General features: G+C 42.4%; 1 protein-coding gene across 1 annotated transcript; it reads left to right on the forward strand.

Moving 5' to 3' along the window:
- Positions 1–1,589: 1,589 nt before the first annotated feature.
- LOC311147099 (cadherin-10-like) lies at positions 1,590–27,060 on the forward strand (the record flags this gene model as incomplete). Its single annotated transcript, XM_084183724.1, has 11 exons — positions 1,590–1,817; positions 16,059–16,353; positions 16,584–16,703; positions 17,595–17,768; positions 18,958–19,145; positions 20,735–20,991; positions 21,716–21,852; positions 22,039–22,160; positions 22,837–22,954; positions 23,265–23,516; positions 25,012–27,060. The coding sequence occupies 11 exons, from the start codon at positions 1,590–1,592 to the stop codon at positions 25,509–25,511; spliced, it is 2,391 nt and encodes a 796-aa protein (XP_084039850.1). The 3' UTR covers positions 25,512–27,060.
- Between the last annotated feature and the right edge of the window lie 408 nt (positions 27,061–27,468).

Raw genomic sequence — 27,468 nt, forward strand, 5'->3', positions numbered from 1 at the left:
ATCACTGACATGATGGCAGCTGGTCCTTTTGTGGCAGGGCTGAAATGCAGTGGAAATGTTTTTTGGGGATTAAGTTCATTTTCATGGCAAAGAGGGACTTTGCAATTAATTGCAATTCATCTGATCACTCTTCATAACATTCTGGAGTATATGCAAATTGCCATCATCAAAACTGAGGCAGCAGACTTTGTGAAAATTAGTATTTGTGTCATTCTCAAAACTTTTGACCACGACTGTAGTATGTAACAAAACCATTCTACATCCAGGTGACTTCCACCAGCGAGAGACTATCAGGTGATTTAACAGGTCACAAAGCTGAGGGAAATGGCTCCCGGCTGGGCTGGGACTTTGACTAATGTGCTTCACTAGGCTAGCTCCCAGTCCCACTACTCTACTTTGCAGCTTTCTAGGCCTCACTTGCACACTGATATACACAGGGATTAGTCCCCTCAACTGAACATATAGTAAGAACCCCCAGCACACAGTCCCCAGTCCCCTAGCACACAATTACAACCCCCTGTTGTCCTTTCAACCTGACTGATTCTGACTGCAAATCAATACACTTTAGTATCTGTTGGTACCTTATTCAATTAGTCTAATTCATAAAGCAGGCATAATGGCCCTAATGGAGGACAGGTTGAGAGGTCGAATGGCAGCAGTAGAAAAGCAACGACATGATTGCAGGAGTCAATCCGCCCATCTTAATTATGTCTTTTAACTGATTCATGGCCTCTCCATCCACCCCTCTCACCATCAGTGAAGCTGTGTTGACCCTTAGCTTTCTATGCTGATGAGTAGGCACACATGTAATGCCAGCACCGACACTGTAGATCACACGTTGTAGAGGGGGAAACAGAAATGCACTGAGTAGAAAATACATCTGCACTACCCTCCCCTTTCCACTGCAATCATTTTGGCAATTTCCTTGATAAGTAGAAAAGGGGCAGAGGTATGGCTAGACGAGTGAAGCAGCTGATGATTGCTGGAGATGATGTTGGTGGCAGGATGCTTCTGTGTGTGGTTTATATTTCATCTGGTCAGCATGGCATGTTAATAGGCTGCATAACACCAATGCAGATATTGTTCACAGTAGATACAGAAAAGGATATTGCCATAAGTGACATATTGGCTCTGTAAGTGTTCTGTTCTCTAAAATAGAGCAGTTCATGTGGATGTGGACTATTGATTAATGTATTAGTGTTTTAAGTGCAAATCCTTTTTAGCCTTTTCTGGGTTAAAGGCTTATTGAAATCAAAGGCATTCCAGTTTTTTTTCAATTAAGGTTTTCAATACCATTATTCGATTGTCTGTTTGTTTTCATGTATTGTTTGTATTATCTGTATTCAGATCATGATACACCCTACTTTTCAATATGGATGGAAATTGAAGGGGAAAAAACGCAATGCGAAACAAAATGATCGCCTGAGTGAAAATGTGTCCCTATAAATGTTTCTGATCTTCCCCTCTGCAAGGTTTCTACACAGCCATCAAGGAAGAGGACTATGAAGGTGAAGCCCAGCTCCCTTATAGGACGTTAAAACCAGTGCAGATAGAGGATTGGCGTTCTGTGCAAATACAACAGTTCCACCATGAGGACTTGCTTGCTGACCCTGCTATGGGCGTTCTTGTCCCTCTATGTGAACGCCATGTCTATTACCAGAAAGACTATGTTGGAGATGGGAGAGATGGGAGGAGAGGAGGACAGAGATGGAGCAAAGGGAGGGAAGCTACTGAAGCGTTTCAAACGAGGATGGATGTGGAACCAGTTCTTTCTACAGGAGGAGTACACTGGGAGTGATAAACAGTACATTGGCAAGGTATGTCCATTAGCCTCCTTTTGTCTTATTGCTGCAATGCACTTCAGTGTGTGGGGAAAACCCCACTGTCTGCAACTGTTGAATTCCGGCCTTGACACGAAGATGATATGAATATTGAGAAATCTCCCAGAGCATCAAATGTAAATTAGGCTTGGGCGGTATACCGTATATAACGTATACCGGGGTATTTTGAAATACCGACGGTAAGATTTTCAAAACCGTACCAAAAAAGTCAATGTATTTTACAATTATGGGGGGTTGGGGGCCCACTAAAGCTCGGCTGTGGGGGTGTGTGCTACACCACTGCTTATAACTATAAGTTAACGGTAACACTTTATTTGGATAGTACATCTGTAGATGCTCTACAGACTATCAGTAACATTTCAACTAACTAACTAACTAACTAACTAACTATCGACTAACCCTAGCTCTAACCCTTACCCTAACTTTACATGCTTACCAACAGATAGTTTGTTGATGGTCATACTATCTGTAGAGCATCTAGAGATGGAAAATCCAGACTATCCAAATAAACATTGACCAAGTTAACTATCTATGATGTGCCAAATAAATGATCTCCAACTCAGGGCTCCTGCTATGCATTTGGTTTGCTAACTTGCTAGCTAATTGGCTAGCTTGCAAGATCAAGCTTCTTGGTTACAGCAGAGACAATCAATCCCCTCTTGGATCAAGATCCCTGCTGCCTACATTTGTTTTGTGCGTAAAAAACAACAACATATTAAAATAGCACCCCTTGTGTGCACTGCCGGTAATACCATATACCCCGGGATGGTACAGGAACGGTATGAAAATCTGGAGACCACCCAACCCTAATGTCAATGTCTCTGGCCAGATAGACTTGAGAGTACAGTGGGGAAAAAAACTATTTAGTCAGCCACCAATTGTGCAAGTTCTCCCACTTAAAAAGATGAGAGAGGCCTGTAATTTTCATCATAGGTACACGTCAACTATGACAGACAAATTGAGATTTTTTTTCTCCAGAAAATCACATTGTAGGATTTTTTATGAATTTATTTGCAAATTATGGTGGAAAATAAGTATTTGGTCACCTACAAACAAGCAAGATTTCTGGCTCTCACAGACCTGTAACTTCTTATTTAAGAGGCTCCTCTGTCCTCCACTCATTACCTGTATTAATGGCACCTGTTTGAACTTGTTATCAGTATAAAAGACACCTGTCCACAACCTCAAACAGTCACACTCCAAACTCCACTATGGCCAAGACCAAAGAGCTGTCAAAGGACACCAGAAAAAAATTTGTAGACCTGCACCAGGCTGGGAAGACTGAATCTGCAATAGGTAAGCAGCTTGGTTTGAAGAAATCAACTGTGGGAGCAATTATTAGGAAATGGAAGACATACAAGACCACTGATAATCTCCCCCGATCTGGGGCTCCACGCAAGATCTCACCCCGTGGGGTCAAAATGATCACAAGAATGGTGAGCTAAAATCCCAGAACCACACGGGGGGACCTAGTGAATGACCTGCAGAGAGCTGGGACCAAAGTAACAAAGCCTACCATCAGTAACACACTACGCCGCCAGGGACTCAAATCCTGCAGTGCCAGACGTGTCCCCCTGCTTAAGCCTGTACATGTCCAGGCCCATCTGAAGTTTGCTAGAGTGCATTTGGATGATCCAGAAGAGGATTGGGAGAATGTCATATGGTCAGATGAAACCAAAATAGAACTTTTTGGTAAAAACTCAACTCGTCGTGTTTGGAGGACAAAGAATGCTGAGTTGCATCCAAAGAACACCATACCTACTGTGAAGCATGGGGGTGGAAACATCATGCGTTGGGGCTGTTTTTCTGCAAAGGGACCAGGACAACTGATCCGTGTAAAGGAAAGAATGAATGGGGCCATGTATCGTGAGATTTTGAGTGAAAACCTCCTTCCATCAGCAAGGGCATTGAAGATGAAACGTGGCTGGGTCTTTCAGCATGACAATGATTCCAAACACACCGCCCGGGCAACGAAGGAGTGGCTTCGTAAGAAGCATTTCAAGGTCCTGGAGTGGCCTAGCCAGTCTCCAGATCTCAACCCCATAGAAAATCTTTGGAGGGAGTTGAAAGTCCGTGTTGCCCAGCGACAGCCCCAAAACATCACTGCTCTAGAGGAGATCTGCATGGAGGAATGGGCCAAAATACCAGCAACAGTGTGTGAAAACCTTGTGAAGACTTACAGAAAACATTTGACCTGTGTCATTGCCAACAAAGGGTATATCACAAAGTATTGAGAAACTTTTGTTATTGACCAAATACTTTTTTTCCACCATAATTTGCAAATAAATTCATAAAAAATCCTACAATGTGATTTTCAGGATTTTTTTTCCTCATTTTGTCTGTCATAGTTGACGTGTACCTATGATGAAAATTACAGGCCTCTCTCATCTTTTTAAGTGGGAGAACTTGCACAATTGGTGGCTGACTTTTTTTCCCCACTGTATATCCCCCCACAAGGATTGGGATTTTCTGATGTACCACAACAGCATGAATTGCCACCATTACCTCAGATCTCAGAGCACAATAGATAGAGCAATGAATCAGAAGTAGCATTGTGGAGTAGCTAGATGTGGAGCTGCCTGCAGTACAGCAGGGGGACTGTTTTAGAAGTCTAGAGATAGAATCAATACTGGAGCTACTGAGGACCTGTACCCTGTAGTACCCTGTAACCCTCCAGGCTCTTACAGCGAGACCCTGCTTCACAGAGCAGGGAGAGGATCAAGGATTGAGAGAAAAAAGGGCAAACGAGAAAGAGAGAGAGAGAGGGAGAGAGACGGAGAGAAAGTTATTCTGGAGCCACCACCACCAGTCTTGCATTACGTTACTCTGTCGAGCCCTGGGGAGTGGAGCAACGCTGTGCGGTGGATTATTTTCATATGCCTTGTAGAAAATAATTAACCTTGTCAGGTCCCTCATTTTTTTTCTCCACCAAGCCTGGCTCTGTGCTGCCATGCATATAATGAGATGTTATCTATAACATGTGATGTTGACTGTTCTGTTCTCTCTGATGTGACTGAACAGCCTTGTTGTGTGTTAGATGTTTAGGCAAAGACGGCGTGTGAGTCACCATAAAAATTCACCTTTATAATAAAGCATTCCATGCATCATCGCATTTGCAGACTTATGTAAGATAGCTTACTATTACTAATGTGATGAGTCAATTGGATAGTCATAATTTAGGCTAATAATATAACTAAATCACTGTTCGCAAAAAAGACAATTCAATGCAGCGCGTAGTGGAGTAGGCCTAGGCTACATTTGCATTCGGAAAGTATTCAGACCCCTTGACTTTTTCCACATTGTTACTTTACAACCTTATTCTAAAATTGATTAAATACACATTTTTCCTTATCAATCTACGCACAATACCGTATAACGACAAAGCAAAAACAGGTTTTTAGAATAAAAAAACAAACAGAAATACCTTATTTACATAAGTATTCAGTATTCGAAATTGAGCTCAGGTGCATCCTGTTTCCATTGATCATCCTTGATATGTTTCTACAACTTGATTGGAGTCCACCTGTGGTAAATTCAATTGATTGGACATGATTTGGAAAGGCACACACCTGTCTAATAAAGGTCCCACAGTTGACAGTGCATGTCAGAGCAAAAACCAAGACTTGAGGTTGAAGGAATTGTCCGTAGAGCTCCGAGACAGGATTGTGTAGAGGCACAGATCTGGAGAAGGGTACCAAAAAATGTCTGAAGCATTGAAGGTCCCCAAGAACACAGTGGCCTCCATCATTCTTAAATGGAAGAAGTTTGGAACCACCAAGACTCTTCCTAGAGCTGGCCGCCCGGCCAAACTGAGCAATCGGAGGAGAAGGGCCTTGGTCAGGGAGGTGACCAAGAACCCGATGGTCACTCTGACAGAGCTCCAGAGTTTCTCTGTGGAAATGGGAGAACCTTCCAGAAGGACAACCATATCTGCAGTACTCCACCAATCAGACCTTTATGGTAGAGGGACCAGACGGAAGACACTCCTCAGTAAAAGACACATGACAGGAGTTTGCCAAAAGGCACCTAAAGAACTCTCAGACCATGAGAAACAAAATTGTCTGGTCTGATGAATCCAAGATTGAACTCTTTGGCCTGAATGCCAAGCATCACGTCTGGAGGAAACCTGGCGCCATCCCTACGGTGAAACATGGTGGTGGCAGCATCATGCTGTGAGGCTGTTTTTCAGTGGCAGGGACTGGGCAACTAGTCAGGATTGAGGGAAAGATCAATGGAGCAAAGTACAGAGAGATCCTTGATGAAAACCTGCTCCAGAGCGCTCAGGACCTCAGACTGGGGTGAAGGTTCACCTTCCAACAGGACAACGATCCTAAGCACACAGCCAAGACAACACAGGAGTGGCTTCGGGACAAGTCTCTGAACGTCCATGAGTGGCCCAGCCAGAGCCCGGACTTGAGCACGATCGAACATCTCTGGAGAGACCTGAAATAGCTGTGCAGCGACGCTCCCCATTCAACCTGACAGAGCTTGAGAGGATCTGCAGAGAAGAATGGGAGAAACTCCCCAAATACAGGTTTGCCAAACTTGTAGCGTCATACCCAAGAAAACTCAAGGCTGTAATCGCTGCCAAAGGTGCTTATAATAATAATAATAATAATATGCCATTTAGCAGACGCTTTTATCCAAAGCGACTTACAGTCATGCGTGCATACATTTTTGTGTATGGGTGGTCCCGGGAATCGAACCCACTACCTTGGCGTTACAAGCGCCGTGCTCTACCAGCTGAGCTACAGAGGACCTGAGCTGAGCAACAAAGTACTGAGTAAAGGATCTGAATGCTTATGTAAATGTGATATTTAAGTTTTGTATTTGTTATATATTAGCAAACATTTCTAAAAACCTGTTTTTGCTTTGTCATTATGGGGTATTGTGTGTAGATTGATTTAATCCATTTTAGAATAAGGCTGTAACGTAACAAAATGTGGAAAAAGTCAAGGGGTCTGAATACAGTCCGAATGCACTGTATATCAGAGACCTTGGTGTCAGCATTGACTCTCTATCAAAATAAAGGTTAAATAAAATGTATATGACTGGAGACGTTAGCAGAATCTTTTTAATTACAGGGTAGCCTATACTCTGCTGAAACTGACAAACAGATTAATAAGAACGACGTTGTCTGCAACTATCTAGTAGGCCTACAGAAAGGGGAGACACAAATAAAAGATGACGTCCATCTAACCTGGAGGAGGAAATTATTGTCCAAGAACAAACTTTGAAATGGCACTGATCCAATGATAAAGACAGTGAATAAGCGCACTCACCGGGGATATGGCCAATGCTCCACTGGTGCCAATAAGATAGGCTACTGTTCACTCAATTAAGTTGATAATTTTGATAACTAAATGACAGATTAGAGTATTTTCATGGTCTTCTCTTTACAGCAATAGCCATTTGCTTTACAAACTATGTTTTCCTACGATTGTATTTTTAAAATGTTGCGATATGCCTGGCTGGGCCTCTCTTTCACTGATATTCACAACTCAACAATCATCTACTGTATTTGGTATTTGCCAGCCCTTCCAATAGGCTTATGCTATTGAAAACAAATTGACAGTTTATATTTTTAAAAAATGAAAATAATGATCCTCTGATCTTCCAAATCATGCTTTCTGGTGTAGTAGCCTATTTTGAATGATTGGATTTATTTCTGTATAGACAAGAGTAGGCTAATTAGGATATATCATTTTGGCATAGAAGCCATATTTTTTGGGGGGGATAGGTCAGCTTTAATATTGCAGATAGATTGTGGTTTCTATCAATGTAATTGTCTGCATAATTTCCAATCCCCCATATATAGATGTTTATAAATATTATATTAAAATATTTTCTTTTAAAATATATTTTCCTTCATTATTATTTCCCCCTAACATTAAAAACCCTCCCCTAATTAGAGTAAACTAATTAAATATATTTTCCTTCTTTAATATTTTCCCCTAACCCTACCACCCCTCCCCGAATTGGAGTCATCTAATGGACAACAATACTTAGGCTTCCACTTCCAGTTTATACATACAGTGGGGAAAAAAAGTATTTAGTCAGCCACCAATTGTGCAGGTTCTCCCACTTAAAAAGATGAGAGAGGCCTGTAATTTTCATCATAGGTACACGTCAACTATGACAGACAAAATGAGGAAAAAAAATCCAGAAAATCACATTGTAGGATTTTTTATGAATTTATTTGCAAATTATGGTGGAAAAAAAGTATTTGGTCAATAACAAAAGTTTCTCAATACTTTGTTATATACCCTTTGTTGGCAATGACACAGGCCAAACGTTTTCTGTAAGTCTTCACAAGGTTTTCACACACTGTTGCTGGTATTTTGGCCCATTCCTCCATGCAGATCTCCTCTAGAGCTGTGATGTTTTGGGGCTGTCGCTGGGCAACACGGACTTTCAACTCCCTCCAAAGATTTTCTATGGGGTTGAGGTCTGGAGACTGGCTAGGCCACTCCAGGACCTTGAAATGCTTCTTACGAAGCCACTCCTTCGTTGCCCGGGCGGTGTGTTTGGGATCATTGTCATGCTGAAAGACCCAGCCACGTTTCATCTTCAATGCCCTTGCTGATGGAAGGAGGTTTTCACTCAAAATCTCAAGATACATGGCCCCATTCATTCTTTCCTTTACACGGATCAGTCGTCCTGGTCCCTTTGCAGAAAAACAGCCCCAAAGCATGATGTTTCCACCCCCATGCTTCACAGTAGGTATGGTGTTCTTTGGATGCAACTCAGCATTCTTTGTCCTCCAAACACGACGAGTTGAGTTTTTACCAAAACGTTCTATTTTGGTTTCATCTGACCATATGACATTCTCCCAATCCTCTTCTGGATCATCCAAATGCACTCTAGCAAACTTCAGACGGGCCTGGACATGTACTGGCTTAAGCAGGGGGACACGTCTGCCACTGCAGGATTTGAGTCCCTGGCAGCGTAGTGTGTTACTGATGGTAGGCTTTGTTACTTTGGTCCCAGCTCTCTGCAGGTCATTCACTAGGTCCCCCCGTGTGGTTCTGGGATTTTAGCTCACCGTTCTTGTGATCATTTTGACCCCACGGGGTGAGATCTTGCGTGGAGTCCCAGATCAAGGGAGATTATCAGTGGTCTTGTATGTCTTCCATTTCCTAATAATTGCTCCCACGGTTGATTTCTTCAAACCAAGCTGCTTACCTATTGCAGATTCAGTCTTCCCAGCCTGGTGCAGGTCTACAATTTGGTTTCTGGTGTCCTTTGACAGCTCTTTGGTCTTGGCCATAGTGGAGTTTGGAGTGTGACTGTTTGAGGTTGTGGACAGGTGTCTTTTATACTGATAACAAGTTCAAACAAGTGCCATTAATACAGGTAACGAGTGGAGGACAGAGGAGCCTCTTAAAGAAGAAGTTACAGGTCTGTGAGAGCCAGAAGTCTTGCTTGTTTGTAGGTGACCAAATACTTATTTTCCACCATAATTTGCAAATAAATTCATAAAAAATCCTACAATGTGATTTTCTGGATTTTTTTTCTCAATTTGTCTGTCATAGTTGACGTGTACCTATGATGAAAATTACAGGCCTCTCTCATCTTTTTAAGTGGGAGAACTTGCACAATTGGTGGCTGACTAAATACTTTTTTTCCCCACTGTACTACATACATTTCACATTATATTTTACACTAGTTATCTTTTGTTTGTTTTTAGTCCAAGCCTTCAGCTACCCTCAACCCCTCCCTTCTGTCTCTGAAGACCATCCAGTTTTGATTTCTAGCTGCCATATACAGTGGGGGAAAAAGTATTTAGTCAGCCACCAATTGTGCAAGTGCTCCCACTTAAAAAGATGAGAGAGGCCTGTAATTTTCATCATAGGTACACGTCAACTATGACAGATAAATTGAGAAAAAAAATCCAGAAAATCACATTGTAGGATTTTTAATGAATTTATTTGCAAATTATGGTGGAAAATAAGTATTTGGTCACCTACAAACAAGCAAGATTTCTGGCTCTCACAGACCTGTAACTTCTTCTTTAAGAGGCTCCTCTGTCCTCCACTCGTTACCTGTATTAATGGCACCTGTTTGAACTTGTTATCAGTATAAAAGACACCTGTCCACAACCTCAAACAGTCACACTCCAAACTCCACTATGGCCAAGACCAAAGAGCTGTCAAAGGACACCAGAAAAAAATTTGTAGACCTGCACCAGGCTGGGAAGACTGAATCTGCAATAGGTAAGCAGCTTGGTTTGAAGAAATCAACTGTGGGAGCAATTATTAGGAAATGGAAGACATACAAGACCACTGATAATCTCCCTCGATCTGGGGCTCCACGCAAGATCTCACCCCGTGGGGTCAAAATGATCACAAGAACGGTGAGCTAAAATCCCAGAACCACACGGGGGGACCTAGTGAATGACCTGCAGAGAGCTGGGACCAAAGTAACAAAGCCTACCATCAGTAACACACTACGCCGCCAGGGACTCAAATCCTGCAGTGCAAGACGTGTCCCCCTGCTTAAGCCAGTACATGTCCAGGCCCGTCTGAAGTTTGCTAGAGTGCATTTGTATGATCCAGAAGAGGATTGGGAGAATGTCATATGGTCAGATGAAACCAAAATAGAACTTTTTGGTAAAAACTCAACTCGTCGTGTTTGGAGGACAAAGAATGCTGAGTTGCATCCAAAGAACACCATACCTACTGTGAAGCATGGGGGTGGAAACATCATGCTTTGGGGCTGTTTTTCTGCAAAGGGACCAGGACGACTGATCCGTGTAAAGGAAAGAATGAATGGGGCCATGTATCGTGAGATTTTGAGTGAAAACCTCCTTCCATCAGCAAGGGCATTGAAGATGAAACGTAGCTGGGTCTTTCAGCATGACAATGATCCCAAACACACCGCCCGGGCAACGAAGGAGTGGCTTCGTAAGAAGCATTTCAAGGTCCTGGAGTGGCCTAGCCAGTCTCCAGATCTCAACCCCATAGAAAATCTTTGGAGTGAGTTGAAAGTCCGTGTTGCCCAGCAACAGCCCCAAAACATCACTGCTCTAGAGGAGATCTGCATGGAGGAATGGGCCAAAATACCATCAACAGTGTGTGAAAACCTTGTGAAGACTTACAGAAAACGTTTGACCTGTGTCATTGCCAACAAAGGGTATATAACAAAGTATTGAGACACTTTTGTTATTGACCAAATACTTATTTTCCACCATAATTTGCAAATAAATTCAATTGGATTCAGGTCTGGGGAACGGGCGGGCCAGTCCATAGCATCAATGCCTTCCTCTTGCAGGAACTTCTGACACACTACAGACACATGAGGTCTAGCATTGTCTTGCATTAGGAGGAACCCAGGGCCAACCGCACCAGCATATGGTCTCACAGGGGGTCTGAGGATCTCATCTCGGAACCTAATGGCAGTCAGGCTACCTCTGGCGAGCACATGGAGGGCTGTGCGGCCCCCCAAAGAAATGCCACCCCACACCATGACTGACCCACCGCCAAACCGGTCATGCTGGAGGATGTTGCAGGCAGCAGAACGTTCTCCACGGCGTCTCCAGACTCTGTCACGTCTGTCACGTTGCTCAGTGTGAACCTGCTTTCATCTGTGAAGAGCACAGGGCGCCAGTGGTGAATTTGCCAATCTTGGTGTTCTCTGGCAAATGCCAAACGTCCTGCACATGGGGGTTGCACGTGGGGGTTGTGCTTACAGCCCAACACCGTGGGCTGTAAGCACAACCCCCACCTGTGGACGTCGGGCCCTCATAACACCCTCATGGAGTCTGTTTCTGACCGTTTGAGCAGACACATGCACATTTGTGGCCTGCTGGAGGTCATTTTGTAGGGCTCTGGCAGTGCTCCCCCTGCTCCTCCTTGCACAAAGGCGGAGGTAGCGGTCCTGCTGCTAGGTTGTTGCCCTCCTACGGCCTCCTCCACGTCTCCTGATGTACTGGCCTGTCTCCTGGTAGCGCCTCCATGCTCTGGACACTACGCTGACAGACACAGCAAACCTTCTTGCCACAGCTTGCATTGATGTGCCATCCTGGATGAGCTGCACTACCTGAGCCACTTGTGTGGGTTGTAGACTCTGTCTCATGCTACCACTAGAGTGAAAGCACTGCCAGCATTCAAAAGTGACCAAAACATCAGCCAGGAAGCATAGGAACTGAGAAGTGGTCTGTGGTCACCACCTGCAAAACCCATCCTTTATTGGGGGTGTCTTGCTAATTGCCTATAATTTCCACCTGTTGTCTATTCCATTTGCACAACAGCATGTGAAATGTATTGTCAATCAGTGTTGCTTCCTAAGTGGACAGTTTGATTTCACAGAAGTGTGATTGACTTGGAGTTACATTGTGTTGTTTAAGTGTTCCCTTTATTTTTTTGAGCAGTGTACATGATTCCATATGTGTCATTTCATAGTTTTGATGTCTTCACTATTATTCTACAATGTAAAAAATAGTAAAAATAAAGAAAAACCCTTGAATGAGTAGGTGTGTCCAAACTTTTGACTGGTAGTGTATAACATTATATTGGTTGCAAGAATTTTGTATAATCATTTTAATTGAAAAACTCTGTTTTGAATCCGGCGTCGTTTTATGGATCAGTTCATAAACCATGTGCCATGGAATCAGTACATCGCAAATCTCTTCCCAACTATGTTGCAACCTGTATGGTGCAGCTGTAAATGTTTTGGTCCTTAAATGAAACTGGTATACTTTTTTATTCATCACAATTTTCTTTAGCGAATTTTGGTCTTTCAGTTTGGCAATTTAAATTTACATTAGGAGAGACTTAGCTTCCATTAGCCTTATGGAACGCCGCCTATGTGCTTAGGTGTACCACCAACATCAACACATCACGGTTGAAGTGCATATAAGTGTGATGTAGTAAAGATGGGACACACACTGAGCATGATAGAGGATAAAAAAACATTCTATGCCCATTGCTCAGAGTTGCATAATGTCTATTTAGAGGCATGGGAATAAGAGATGAGATGAGACAGAAACATGTGCTCAGAGGGGAATTGCAGGTATTATGTGTTACATGTTGGATTTAGGTGATTTTCTAAGACATCTGTGGGAGGCTTCAATCATTCATCCTTTGTTATGTCAAGGCTTCATACCATCTTGGCTTTTTCGTTTTCAAAGACTCTCTCCTTTCTTTCCCTCAATCATTGTCAACTCCCGTTTCATTCAAGTGTGCATGTTCTGAGACGGCCTTGTACTTTGACAATTACCTGGCTTGCTGTGTGTTTTCAATGACAGTGATAAGAGGGCATTTAGAGGGCACGGGGATGTTCACTGATTCATTCAGTGAATCTCTGTTTGGACTGGTGTAGTAGTAGGCTACTGTATAATCTCTAGCAGTGTAGATAGACAAAAGGTAGATCATACAGTGGGGAAAAAAAGTATTTAGTCAGCCACCAATTGTGCAAGTTCTCCCACTTAAAAAGATGAGAGAGGCCTGTAATTTTTATCATAGGTACACGTCAACTATGACAGACAAATTGAGATTTTTTTTTCCAGAAAATCACATTGTAGGATTTTTAATGAATTTATTTGCAAATTATGGTGGAAAATAAGTATTTGGTCACCTACAAACAAGAAAGATTTCTGGCTCTCACAGACCTGTAACTTCTCCTAATCTCAATTTGTTATCTTTATAAAAGACACCTGGGAGCCAGAAATCTTTCTGATTGAGAGGGGGTCAAATACTTATTTCCCTCATTAAAATGCAAAATAATTTACAAAAAATTTTACATGCGTTTTTCTGGATTTTGTTGTTGTTATTCTGTCTCTCACTGTTCAAATAAACCTACCACTAAAATTATAGACTGATCATTTCTTTGTCAGTGGGCAAACGTACAAAATCAGCAGGGGATCAAATACTTTTTTCCCTCACTGTAACCTTTACAAGCCAATTATGGCGGTACAGAGAAACCGGAGCGTTACTTTTTAGATTTTTTGTCCTAATACAAATCAAGGTATTGTCAGCAAAGCAAGACCATATTATAGAAAGACAGAATGAGTCACTCACCATCAGAACCCGTCACCTGCCGTACCTGTCACTCACACTCCTCCTCACAACCCATCAACTGTCACACCATCTAATGCAAACTGTAAATCTGTTGGTGTTTTGCTAGCTGACCTCCAGAGTTGGGGTCAAGTCCATTTTTATTTTAAATTAGATAGGGAATTTCCCCATTGCGTGCTAGTCCAATCCCTAAATGGACTGGAGTGTATATATATATATATGGAATAAACCCCAGGTCTGTTGAACGCAGTTATTGTATAGTAGATACAGATGTAGGATCTTAATTTGAGCCAGTTTGCTACAGCAGGAATATAATCCTGCAGCAACAGGAAATGTTAATTATTATGTGGATTATAATTAATTAAACATTTGGGTAGAGGTTGATACATTTTTCATTAGGCTAAATCAAGTCTCACATTTTAAAGTGGAAATTAGACTTTAGAAGCCTTTTAAAACCTTGAATACACTACAAGTTTGCATTTCCTGCCGTGCAGGAAAATTCTCAGCAACAAAAGTGATCAAATTAAGATCCTACAGGGGCTTGCGAAAGTATTCACCCCCCTTGGCATTTTTCCTATTTTGTTGCCTTACAACCTGGAATTAAAATTGATTTTTATCATTTGATTTACACAACACACTTTGAAGATGCAAAATATTTTTTGGGGTGAAACAAACAAGAAATAAGACAAAAAAAACATAACTATTCACCCCTCTACTTTGTAGAGGCATCTTTTGCAGCAATTACAGCTGCAAGTCTCTTGGGGTATGTCTCTATAAGCTTGGCAGATCTAGCCACTGGGATTTTTGCCCATTCTTCAAGGCAAAACTGCTCCAGCTCCTAAAAGTTGGATGGGTTCCGCTGGTGTACAGCAATCTTTAAGTCATACCACAGATTCTCAATTGGATTGAGGTCTGGGCTTTGACTAGGCCATTCCAAGTCATTTAAATGTTTCCCCTTAAACCACTCGAGTGTCGCTTTAGCAGTATGCTTAGGGTCATCGTCCTGCCGGAAGGTGAACCTCCGTCCCAGTCTCAAATCTCTGGAACACTGAAACAGGTTTCCCTCAAGAATTTCCCTGTATTTAGCGCCATCCATCATTCCTTCAATTTTGACCAGTTTTCCAGTCCCTGCCGATGAAAAACATCCCCACAGCATGATGCTGCCACCACCATGCTTCACTGTGGGGATGGTGTTCTCGGGGTGATGAGAGGTGTTGGGTTTACGCCAGACATAAAGTTTTCCTTGATGGCCAAAAAGCTAAATTTTAGTCTCATCTGACCAGAGTACCTTCTTCCATATGTTTGGGGAGTCTCCCACATGCCTTTTGGCGAACACCAAACGTGTTTGCTTATTTTTTTCTTTAAGCAATGGCTTTTTTCTGGCCACTCTTCCGTGAAGCACAGCTCTGTGGAGTGTACGGCTTAAAGTGGTCCTATGGACAGATACTCCAATCTCTGCTGTGGAGCTTTGCAGCTCCTTCAGGGTTATCTTTGGTCTCTTTGTTGCCTCTCTGATTAATGTCCTCCTTGCCTGGTCCGTGAGTTTTGGTGGGCGGCCCTCTCTTGGCAGGTTTGTTGTGGTGCCATATTCTTTCCATTTGGATTTAATGGTGCTCTGTGGGATGTTAAAAGTTTCTGATATTTTTTATAACCCAACCCTGATCTGTACTTCTCCACAACTTTGTCCCTGACCTGTTTGGATAGCTCCTTGGTCTTCATAGTGCCGCTTGCTTGGTGGTGCCCCTTGCTTAGTGGTGTTGCAGACTCTGGGGCCTTTCAGAACAGGTGTATATATACTGAGATCATGTGACAGATCATGTGACACTTAGATTGCACACAGGTGGACTTAATTTAACTAATTATGTGACTTCTGAAGGTAATTGGTTGCACCAGATCTTATTTAGGGGCTTCATAGGAAAGGGGGTGGATACATATGCACCCACCACTTTTCCGTTATTTCTTTCTTTCATTTCACCAATTTGGACTATTTTGTGTGTGTCCATTACATGAAATCCAAATAAAAATCCATTTAAATTACAGGGTGTAATGCAACAAAATAGGAAATACGCCAAGGGGGATGAATACTTTTGCAAGGCACTGTACATCTGTAGTTTACATCTGGTATTTGCCTTGCTGACTTCAGGCCCCATTTCTCCAAGGAGACAAATATTTTGACTATGCTTTTGATTTTCTACGGCAGCTCCAATCCGACATGGACAAGGGGGATGGAACCCTGAAGTACATTCTAACCGGGGACGGGGCTGGAGACATATTTACCATTGATGAAAACAATGGTGACCTCCATGCCAATAAGAGACTGGACAGAGAGGAGAAGGCCTTCTATTCCCTCCGAGCCACAGTAGTCAACAAGAACACAGGCCTGAAACTGGAGCCAGAGACAGAGTTCATCGTTAAACTTCACGATATCAATGACAATGAGCCTAAATTCGGCAAGGAACTTTACACTGCCAGTGTACCTGAGAGGTCCAATAAAGGTATGTGCTCTTTCACTTTAATTTGACTTTTGACATGTCAAGGTCATGACCTTTCAATTTACGTTTTAACCTTTGATGATTAAAGATCAGTAAGATTTCAAGGTCAGTGGTGCCTTAAAGTGTCAAATATTTTGTTTGCTTTGTTTTTTAACCATGAATGGATTTGACAGTTGATGTGAGTTCATATTCATCCTCAGCTATTAACAAATCCTTTTATCTTCCATTCTCAGGTACTTCAGTCACCCAGGTAACAGCCACGGATGCAGATGACAGCATGTACGGGAACAGCGCTAAACTGCGATACAGCATCAGCCAGGGGCATCCATACTTCTCAGTGGACCCAAGCACAGGTCTGTCTGTCCATCTGTTTTTGTGTTTGTTTGAACCACCAGCAATACTCTTTCATTCCTCAAAGCAATTATTACTACAATGAAGAGAGAGAGGAGACGGTAATGTCATGTTCAGAGTCAGACTGCCAGAGCCATTGCTATTCTCTCAGTCCCCTGTGCATTTTCCAAAGTACACTGAAACATTTCTAATGTGCACTCTGGGACATCCCATTGCTGGTTCTGTGTTTAAACAAATGGAAACAATAAAAAGCCTCCAACTGGCAGATTATTGTGTGGCTTAACAACGATATGGTTTATCCCTGATGTGACATGGAAGATGATGTCCCAGTCACACCAGAGAACATGAAATCCTAAGAGCTTTGGAAAAAATAGATGTTTCTGAGGGTTTATCTGAAAACAGTCATATTTTAGATGATAGAACCCATTCACAGAAGCAAAACAAGCAAGGCCAGATGGTATTGTGTGCTATATTATGGAAGGTCAGTCATTTTTTACTGTTCCATAAAAATAATTAGGTTACATACCAGTATTAAATGTTTCTCGTTAAATCCAAGCATGTGGTCTTAGCAATGTGAAACTGTTTTTATTTTCTGATGTGGTGACCATTTCTTTGCAAGAGGTGCTTCTTTCTTAGAACAGTTATTAGTTACATTATTCCCATTGGTAGTTGTAACTATAGTAGTTGCTGATACAGTATTTAAATAAAGGACACGTACATAAATTAGGTCACTCTAACTATACCCACATCACTTAAATATGTTTGACATGGTGGCACCATGAGCAATCCCTACAGGTACAGAGAAGGAGAAATGTGCTTAGCTAACTCATTAACTATACATCTCATTATATTATATGACACATTAATATTGTATTCCTCTGGTTTGTCCTCAGGCATCATCAGGACAGCCCTGGGGCCTGGAGAGATGGACCGGGAGAAGCGGGAGCACTACCAGGTGGTGATTGAGGCCAAGGACATGGCGGGCCAGAGGGGAGGCTTAACCGGGACCACCACGGTCAATATCACCCTGACCGACGTCAACGACAACCCCCCACGCTTCTCCCAGAGTGAGTAGAAGGCTAAGAGTGAGGTTCAATGACTGGTATTATACTGGTAGTTGAAGTATTCATAGTAGTCCTAGTATAAGTGCTAGTGTCAGTGTACTGTGTGTGTGAGTGTGTCCATCTTATATAGGGTTAGCTGTGATTAAACTGCAATGCCGGGTCCCACAAAGTGAATCAGCTTGATAATCCTGATTAGATGAGCAGCGTAATACTGAGTGTCTCTCTCACACGCTCTCAGACGCTGTCACGTTCTCACGCTCTCACACACAAATGAGAAACATCCCGGAATCTGTTTGACTTTGACAGATTGCTTTAGTCATTACTATTCTGTTGAAGTCCTGTGGTTGGATGATGGAAACTAAAGGGGGAAAAAAACTTCTGATCCACTCCACAAACACAGTGTGACATATGCCTTCTCACATCTCTCTCGCCACCTTGTCAGTTGATGACACCTTACAGCAGGAGGCTTACACCACCAGTCAGCACCATGCTAGGTGGAAACAGACACTGTTTAATTGGTCACCATGAGCACAAGGTTAATTCACCACTAGCACTGCTGCAGGGCAATGATACAGGCTCACAGGCTCCCTAACAATCTGAATTGTTAAATGTGTTAGCATCAGAAACATGGAAGTGTTGAGGAGAAGCTGGCACAGAAAAACACTCACTCACCGTGCCAGAGGAAGACAAACAACCTCTTCTATTTGTGACAAGCTTATGCAATTCTGTCTCATGTTTCCAGGCAGGTTCCCTCGACTAACCGGTGCCCCCGCACATTAACTCGGTACCGGTACCCACTGTATATAGCCTCGCTATTGTTATTTTTACTGCTGCTCTTTAATTATTTGTTACTTTTATTTCGTATTTTTTATATTGTATTTTTTTGTGTGATTTCTTTTGGTATTCTTTCTAAAAACTGCATTGTTGGTTAAGGGCTTGTAAGTAAGCATTTCACTGTAAGGTCTACACCTGTTGTATTCAGCGCATGTGACAAATACATTGATTTGATTTTGTCCTGGCTCCGTTTCTTTAAAACACTTTCCTTATACTTTCCAACATAATTAGTAACACAAATGGTGAAATGGGAGTGAATGCTACAAATAGAAATAGTCTAATATGAAGTATCTCAAAGTTCATTTGATAGAACATCCATTGATTTAAATACAGTATGTGTGTCTGTTTGTGATTCCAGGTATATATCAGCTCAGCGTTCCAGAGTCTATAATTACTGGAACCCCAGTTGGGAGAATCACAGCAGTGGATAAAGACCTTGGGAAGAATGCAGAGATGTACTACAACATTGTCAGCGGGGACGGCTTGGACATGTTCAACATCATCACGGACAAAGACTCACAGGAAGGCATCATTACTGTTCTAAAGGTAACATCCATTATTCCTGTGAATGACAAAGATAGTCAGCCAAAACTATAGGGCATATACAGTGCATTCGGAAAGTATTCAGACCCCTTGACTTTTTCCACATTTTGTTACATTACAACCTTATTCTGAAATGGATAAAATAGTTTTTTCCCCTCATCAATCTGCACACAATACCCCATTATGACAAAGCAAAAATAGGTTTTTAGAAATTTTTGCAAATGTATAAAATTAAAAAAAACGTCAAAATACATTTACATAAATGTTCAGACCCTTTGTCAGCGATTACAGCCTCGAGTCTTCTTGGGTATGACGCTACAAGCTTGGCAAACCTGTATTTGGGGAGTTTTTCCATTCTTCTCAACAGATCCTCTCACGCTCTGTCAGGTTAGATGGGGAGCGTCGCTGCACAGCTATCTTCAGGTCTATCCTGAGATGTTTGATCGTGTTCAAGTCTGGGCTCTGGCAGGGCCACTCAAAGACATTCAGAGACTTGTCCCGAAGCCACTCCTGCATTGTCTTGGCTGTGTGCTTAGGGTCGTTGTCCTGTTGGAAGGTGAACCTTCGCCCCAGTCTGAGGTCCCGAGTGCTCTGAAGCAAGTTTTCATCAAGGATCTCTCTGTACTTTGCTCCGTTCATCTTTCCCTCAATCATGACTAGTCTCCCAGTCCCTACCGCTGAAAAACATCCCCACAGCATGATGCTGCCACCACCATGCTTCACCGTAGGGATGGTGCCATGATTCCTCCAGATGTGACGCTTGGCATTCAGGCCAAAGAGTTCAATCTTGGTTTCATCAGACCAGAGCATCTTGTTTCTTATGGTCTGAGATTCTTTAGGTGCCTTTTGTCAAACCCCAAGCGGGCTGTCATGTGCCTTTTACTGAGGGGTGGCTTCCGTCTGGCCACTCTACAATAAAGGCCTGATTGGTGGAGTGCTGCAGAGATGGTTGTCCTTCTGGAAGGTTCTCCCATCTCCACAGAGGAACTCTGGAACTCTTTCAGAGTGACCATCGGGTTCTTGGTCCCTGACCAAGGCCCTTCTTCCCCGATTGCTCAGTTTGGCCGGGCAGCCAGCTTTAGGAAGGGTCTTGGTGGTTCCAAACTTCTTCCATTTAAGAATGATGGAGGCCACTGTGTTCTTGGGGACCTTCAATGCTGCAGAAATGTTTTGGTACCCTTCCCCAGATCTGTGCCTCGACACAATCCTGTCTTGGGAATTGTTACTGAAAACGTATGTAAATTAGGTATTTCTGTTTTTTATATTTAATAAATTAGCAAAAAAATCTAAAAGCCTGTTTTCGCTTTGTCATTATGGGGTACTGTGTGTAGATTGATGCGAAAAAATAACAATTTAATTCATTTTAGAATATGGCTGTAATTTAACAAAATGTGGAAAATGTGAAGGGGTCTGAATACATAATAAGGCACTGTATACCCTATTATCAGCTCCTGATAGACCTGAGGTCATTAGACCATCAGAAACAATATTATCTTCCATTGTATGAAGGCAATACTTCAAAATACATTGGTACTGCATCAGTACAGAACATGAGCCATCTACTATGTTCTATTGTGTCCCTGTCCCTGCAGCCGTTGGACTATGAAAAGACCCGATCCTACACACTGGAGATCCAGGTACAGAACACTCAGACCTTGGACACTCGCTTCCTTGGGTACCTACCCACCAAGGACATGGCCACAGTCAGGATCGGTATAGAGGATGTGGATGAACCTCCTCTGTTTGAGAGAGCCAGCTACGTGATCGAGGTGAAGGAGGACGCAGCCATGGGTACTGCGGTAGGGTCTGTCAGGGCTATGGACCCGGATGGATACAACAGTCCAGTCAGGTTAGTTATAGCACTGCTTTGCTTTCCCTCCAGCCCACCCACTCAGTTCTCCTGTTCCTACCACCCACACCAAGGTTATGGGGAGATTGGTTATAATAATAATTTGTATGAGGGGTCATTTTGTTAGTGTTAAAGGTTGTGTTACAGTATTTTTTTTAATGTAGAATGATTAGAGTTGAATCGGCCATCTCATTAAATTTGGAGTCGAGAATACGTTGTGTCCATAGAAAGACTAAGGTGTGAAGGACAAGGTGTGTGTTTTGCTCATCTCCACACACACGCACAAACTTTTTAGTGAGTTCTTATCAATGTCCAAAGTCCCTTAATTACCACTCCTCATGGAAATACACTGAAAGGGCATTCCAGGATACATTTAATTAGATCATTGCGTAATCCGCTGGATGATCAAACTGATAGGGCTGGTCTGTTCTGTTCTGTGCCTCTGTTCAGGGTTGTTTTCCCTCCAGGCCAGTCAGGGTAAAGAAGAGAGGAATGAAAATAGAGTGATATAAGTCCCATTGTCTGTTTAGGGCAGATCCTCAGAGTGTGCAGTATTCAGATTAATCTCGTGAATACACAGAGAGGGCAGGAAAGCTATGAATGGATTTAAAAAGTATGAGACTAATTCCGTGCAAAAGGGTTGTCAAGTACAGCAATAGAGGTTGTAGGGGAATGGAAGAAAATAGTCCATGCTTTTATTCGATCTTATATCAATATTTTACAGGTACTCCATTGATCGTCGTACTGATCTAGACAGGCTTTTCAACGTGCATTCTGGGAATGGGTCCATATTTATCATAAGACCTCTTGACCGAGAAGAAGCTGCCTGGCACAACATTTCTGTTATCGCAACAGAGTTCAGTAAGTCTTTCTCAGGCAACTTTATCATGCACATGAATTCACAATACCAACAATTCTACCAAGGCTATGGAGTTCAATGATTATATTCTGTCCTTTGTTAAAACATCAAAAAACTAAAATTACACATAATTATTTATTACAGTTATTATACATAATTGTTGTGATGTGTATGTTTTCTACACACAGACAAACCTCTGCAGACCAGTCGGGTGCCTGTTTATATCCGTCTTCTAGATGTCAACGACAACGCACCCACGTTCGCCTCTTTCTACGAGACATTTGTTTGTGAAAAGACCAAGGCTGGACAGGTACAGAACACGGATCCTCCACTTACGTCCAATGATAGATAGTGATTGCCATGAATTCATTATTCTCGCTGCTATAATTACGTCCATATTCTAGTAACATCTAGAGGTGCTACAATAGGTTACAATATATGCCCAGGAATACCACATGTATGCAAATGGTGATAAAGCATTATGATGAGTACTGCAGTCCTCTGGGGTCTACTTGGGTGGCGGCTGATGAGATAATCTATCATGGCAGCACAAGGCAGGTGACAGTAGCTGTCACACATCAAAGGCATGTTTAAATAGGTGCCCACCCTACGTCTGCTCCTCTACTCCCTCGCCTTTCATCCCTCCGTCATCCCTCTGTCATTATTCATAATCATAATTTCACTGAGGTGTTTGTGTTTGCTGCGCTCCTGTTTACCACGCAAGGTCCCTTGAGAGGACTCAATAAAATCATCCACAATAGATCTTCCACAATGGTTATTTATTTATGCCATCGATTAAATAAACAAATCAATCTGTTTGGTCTATATAGATGGTCTATATCCTAGAAGTTTAGCCTCCAATTTGTCCTCCAATGTCACAAGCCTGGGGAACCAAAGAGCACCTTACCATATGAACTGTTATTACTAATCAGAGAACACAGATTATTATTTGTTTTCATCAATTTGTTTGTTTATCCCGTTAACAGAAGATCCAGACGGTGAGTGCTGTGGATGTGGATGACCCAGTGGGTGGACACAAGTTCTTTTTCAGTCTGGCTATGGAGGGGGCTTACAGAGGCAACTTCACAGTCAAAGACAATGGAGGTGAGTACTGTACTGTAGGATATTTTGGGGTCTCTATCACACCAGTAATAGCCTGATATTATAGTGAATTAGTTATAATACCTAGTCGCATACATGTTTACGGCACCTTATGGTTAATCTAATGAACCAGGCTGGAAGACAGTAAAGCATGTGATGAACAAAGGAACATACTTTCAGTTCTTCAGTCGGTGTTTAAACAATCACCCATGCTGACTACATATAATAGCCATAACATACTGTATATATTATAATGTGGCTGTTACATCAGTCTTTAACATGTACGTTAAATGTATGTTTTTTCCCTCTCTAGATAACACAGCTGGGGTCCTAACCCGGCGCTCCAGCTACAGCCAACTGCACAAGAGCGTCTACCTGGTTCCTGTGGTGATCACGGACGGGGACTTCCCCATTCAGAGCAGCACGGAGACGCTGACGGTGCGCGTGTGCACCTGCGACCGCGAGGGCAACATGGAGCTGTGCAACGCCGAGGCCCAGACCAGCTCAGCTGGACTCAGCACCGGGGCCCTGGTGGCTATCCTGCTGTGTGTCATCATCCTCCTCAGTGAGTATAGCTTGTCTGTGTGTCTGTCCGTCCATCAGTGTCTGTCCGTCCATCAGTCTCTGACCCATCTCCATCTCCAACTTAGTCATTCATATTATTGTGTGGAAACTGTATGGAAAATATGTATTTAATAAGAAATTCCACAGGTTATAGTGTAGTTCAATTTGCCCCTTCTGTATATTACCTGAAGGCACACAACACACACACACACACACACACACAGGCGCATCTAAGAAAAGCCCTACATTTCCCAGTAGATAGCCTATTTCACTCTTGGCTGTCTACAGTAAAAGTGTTTATATAGAGAGGATCAAAACAAGTCTGAGGGGATTGAGATTGTGGACAAGATAGTAATTCAACAGGACTGGCAGTAAAATTAACCTCTTATACACCAGGAGTTACTTTAATAAAATATGTCATGCAATTACCCCAATATATATTACGTCAGCACCGTTAACTACATATAATGGGAATACATTTATTAAAAGGTGCAATATGCAGAAATCCCTCCAACATTTCCTAGTTTCTAAAATACTAATAGTTCGCCTAATTTCAGTTTATGTGCCAAAATAAGCAAATTATAGTGTAGAGAATCATTGTACCATCTAAACCGCTCTGAAATATATTTACAATAAACAAAAATATTGTATTTTCAGCTGTTTGAAGCTGGTGTACAAAACCAAAAGTAAAAGAATGGGAAGCATAGAAATAGCTGTCACGTACGTTAAGGAACGGGATGGACCAAGGTGCAGCGTGAACGGCGAACATGTTTATTAACTAATAAACACACGAAACAGTAACCAAAACAACAAACTTAACCGTGACGGTCCAAAGGCTAACACACAAGCCTAAACATGAACATAACAAAATCCCACAATGCAGGCAGGAAAACTGGCTGCCTAAGTATGATCCCCAATCAGAGACAACGAGCGACAGCTGCCTCTGATTGGGAACCACACCCGGCCAAACATAGAAATACAAAACCTAGAATATATTCACACCCTGACCAAACTAGCTAGAGTTCTATAGGCCAGGGCGTGACAATAGCACACATAGAACAGATCTACCACTTCTTAGACTTACATTCAATGAGTGACAGATCTATAACTCCCATTTCCGTGAATTTGGTCGGGTCGCCCAAAAAGTTACATATTGTAGCTTTAAACGTGGCACCATTCTTGGTTATTTATAACTTAGTAGTTGCAATCTCATTGCGATGTTGGAATTGAAACATTTTTCAGCATCTCTACTGCAGTCGTTTCTAAATTGTTACTGGGCTGTGGATGCATGAAGCAGGTCGTGTTCTAATGCAGTGTTCACTGCAGCATGAGCAGCGAGATAATATGAAATCAACCAGCCCTGAACAGCAAACCTCTCTCTAGCGCTGACTCTCTCTCTCCGACTCTCTCTATCCCCATCTCTCTCTCTCCCTCTCTCTCTGTGTCCATCTGTCTCGCTCTCCCTGTCTGTCTCTCTCGCCCTGTTTGTCTCTCAGTGATCATAGTGCTGTTTGCTGCTCTAAAGAGACAGAAGAAGAAGGAGCCTCTGATCATCTCTAAAGAGGATGTGCGAGACAACGTGGTCAGCTACAATGACGAGGGGGGTGGAGAGGAGGACACCCAGGCTTTCGACATCGGGGCTCTGCGTAACCCAGAGGCCATCGAGGATAGCAAGCAGAGGCGGGACATCATCCCTTCGGACACTCTGTACCCCCCTATCAGACGGACAGCCATCCCGTCGCGGGACAACGAAGACGTACGGGACTTCATAAACCAGCGGGTGCAGGATAACGACAGTAACCCCACTGCCCCCCCTTATGACTCTCTGGCCACATATGCCTATGAGGGAACCAGCTCAGTGGCAGAGTCTCTCAGCTCCCTGGGGTCAGCTTCCTCTGAAGGGGACCAGGACTACAACTACCTCAGTGACTGGGGGCCCCGCTTTAGGAAACTGGCTGACATGTATGGGGCTGAGGACAGCGACCGTGAATCCTAACACACCACCTGAACTGTTTCTGGGTGGGAGCTAGGAGGATGACCTATGAACTCTGACTGTAATCTGTCTTCTCAGAAAAGAGGATGTTGCAGCTGTGTTTTTTACAAAGTGCCCTTTTATTCCTTCTAACTCAATAGGCCATAGTTCTTTCTGATGGCCAGACCAGACAGAAACTATGCAGCTGTGTGGATAAAAAAAAAACAGTTTTACTGCAAAGCTGACCATTGAAGAGATGGTGAACTTCAGTCTCTGAGTTGAAGTTAAGATCTGAAGTTCAATGTCAAAACAAACTATAAATAGATACATTTATTTCTGTTTACGTCTGTGTTTCTATGCTGCATTGGAAGGACACACTGATTACACATTTCTCTGAATACTTCCGTGTATTCTTAAGTGATATCTCCTGTAGTTCCTCTGTACTGTTACTGAAGTGCAGTATGTTGTACTTGGTATATCTGAGTGTTTTAGTGAAATGGAACTTTGCTTTTCCAGGAACAAGGAACTGGAATTGAACATCTCTTAAGATATTCTTCACACCTTCTTTTGAAATGTCCAAATTCTTCGAAAGGAAGGAAAGCCCAGCACCAAAATAAAACATTGCTTCATGAATGTTTACAGAACTGAAGAATGGGCAGCCACTCTGTACTTATACTCTATTCCTCTATCAAGCTTTCTGTTACACAGACAGTTCACTATCCAAAAGCAACTCTCTGAAGACATGATTTGACACAAGGACTGTATGTATCTATCTCTGTACATGATGACTGAAGAAATGGATGGAAATGAGGAACGATGCTCCAAGATTTACAGTGAATTTCAGCAACATCTGACAACATCAACATAATCCATCATCAGTCATTCAATCATAGTCATACTAGATGTGATTGTTCCAACAATATACACACATATGGCTTACTTACACCAAGTCTGCACAAAAAGCCTTCAAGGTGAATGAACATACCATTCGTATTATCTTACATAATAGTACTTACCAAGGAAAACAATCATTCATAAACACAATATCTGAGTCATGTATTTGGTTAGCTAAAACAACATGTAGATTCAGCATTGGATATGAAGTGCCGTCACAAAGTACTTATTCAACAGCTTTTGAAAGGACGACTAAATACAGTATGTCTCATACGGAGAGTTAAGGGAGTTACAATTGAAGTCGGAAGTTTACATACACTTAGGTTGGAGTCATTAAAACTCGTTTTTCAACCACTCCACAAATTTCTTGTTAACAAACTATAGTTTTGGCAAGTCGGTTAGGACATCTACTTTGTGCATGACACAACTCATTTTCCCAACAATTGTTTACAGACAGATTATTTCACTTATAATTCACTGTATCACAATTCCAGTGGGTCAGAAGTTTACATACACTAAGTTGTCTGTGCCTTTAAACAGCTTGGGAAATTCCAGAAAATTATGTCATGGCTTTAGAAGCTTCTGATAGGCTAATTGACATCATTTGAGTCAATTGGAGGTGTACCTATGGATGTATTTCAAGGCCTACCTTCAAAGTCAGTGCCTCTTTGCTTAACATCATGGGAAAATCAAAAGAAATCAGAAGACCTCAGAAAAAAATTTGTAGACCTCCACAAGTCTGGTTCATCCTTGGGAGCAATTTCCGAACGCCTGAAGGTACCACGTTCATCTGTACAAACAATAGTACGCAAGTATAAACACCATGGGACCACGCAGCCGTCATACCGCTCAGGAAGGAGACGCATTCTGTCTCCTGGAGATGAACGTACTTTGGTGCAACAAGTGCAAATCAATCCCAGAACAACGGCAAAGGACCTTGTGAAGATGCTGGAGGAAACAGGTACAAAAGTATCTATATCCACAGTAAAACGAGTCCTATATCGACATAACCTGAAATGCCGCTCAGCAAGGAAGAAGCCACTGCTCCAAAACCGCCATAAAAAAAGCCAGACTACGGTTTGCAACT

This window comes from Coregonus lavaretus, assembly GCF_964263955.1.
Source record: "Coregonus lavaretus genome assembly, chromosome: 19".
NCBI classification, from domain to species: Eukaryota; Metazoa; Chordata; class Actinopteri; order Salmoniformes; family Salmonidae; genus Coregonus; species Coregonus lavaretus.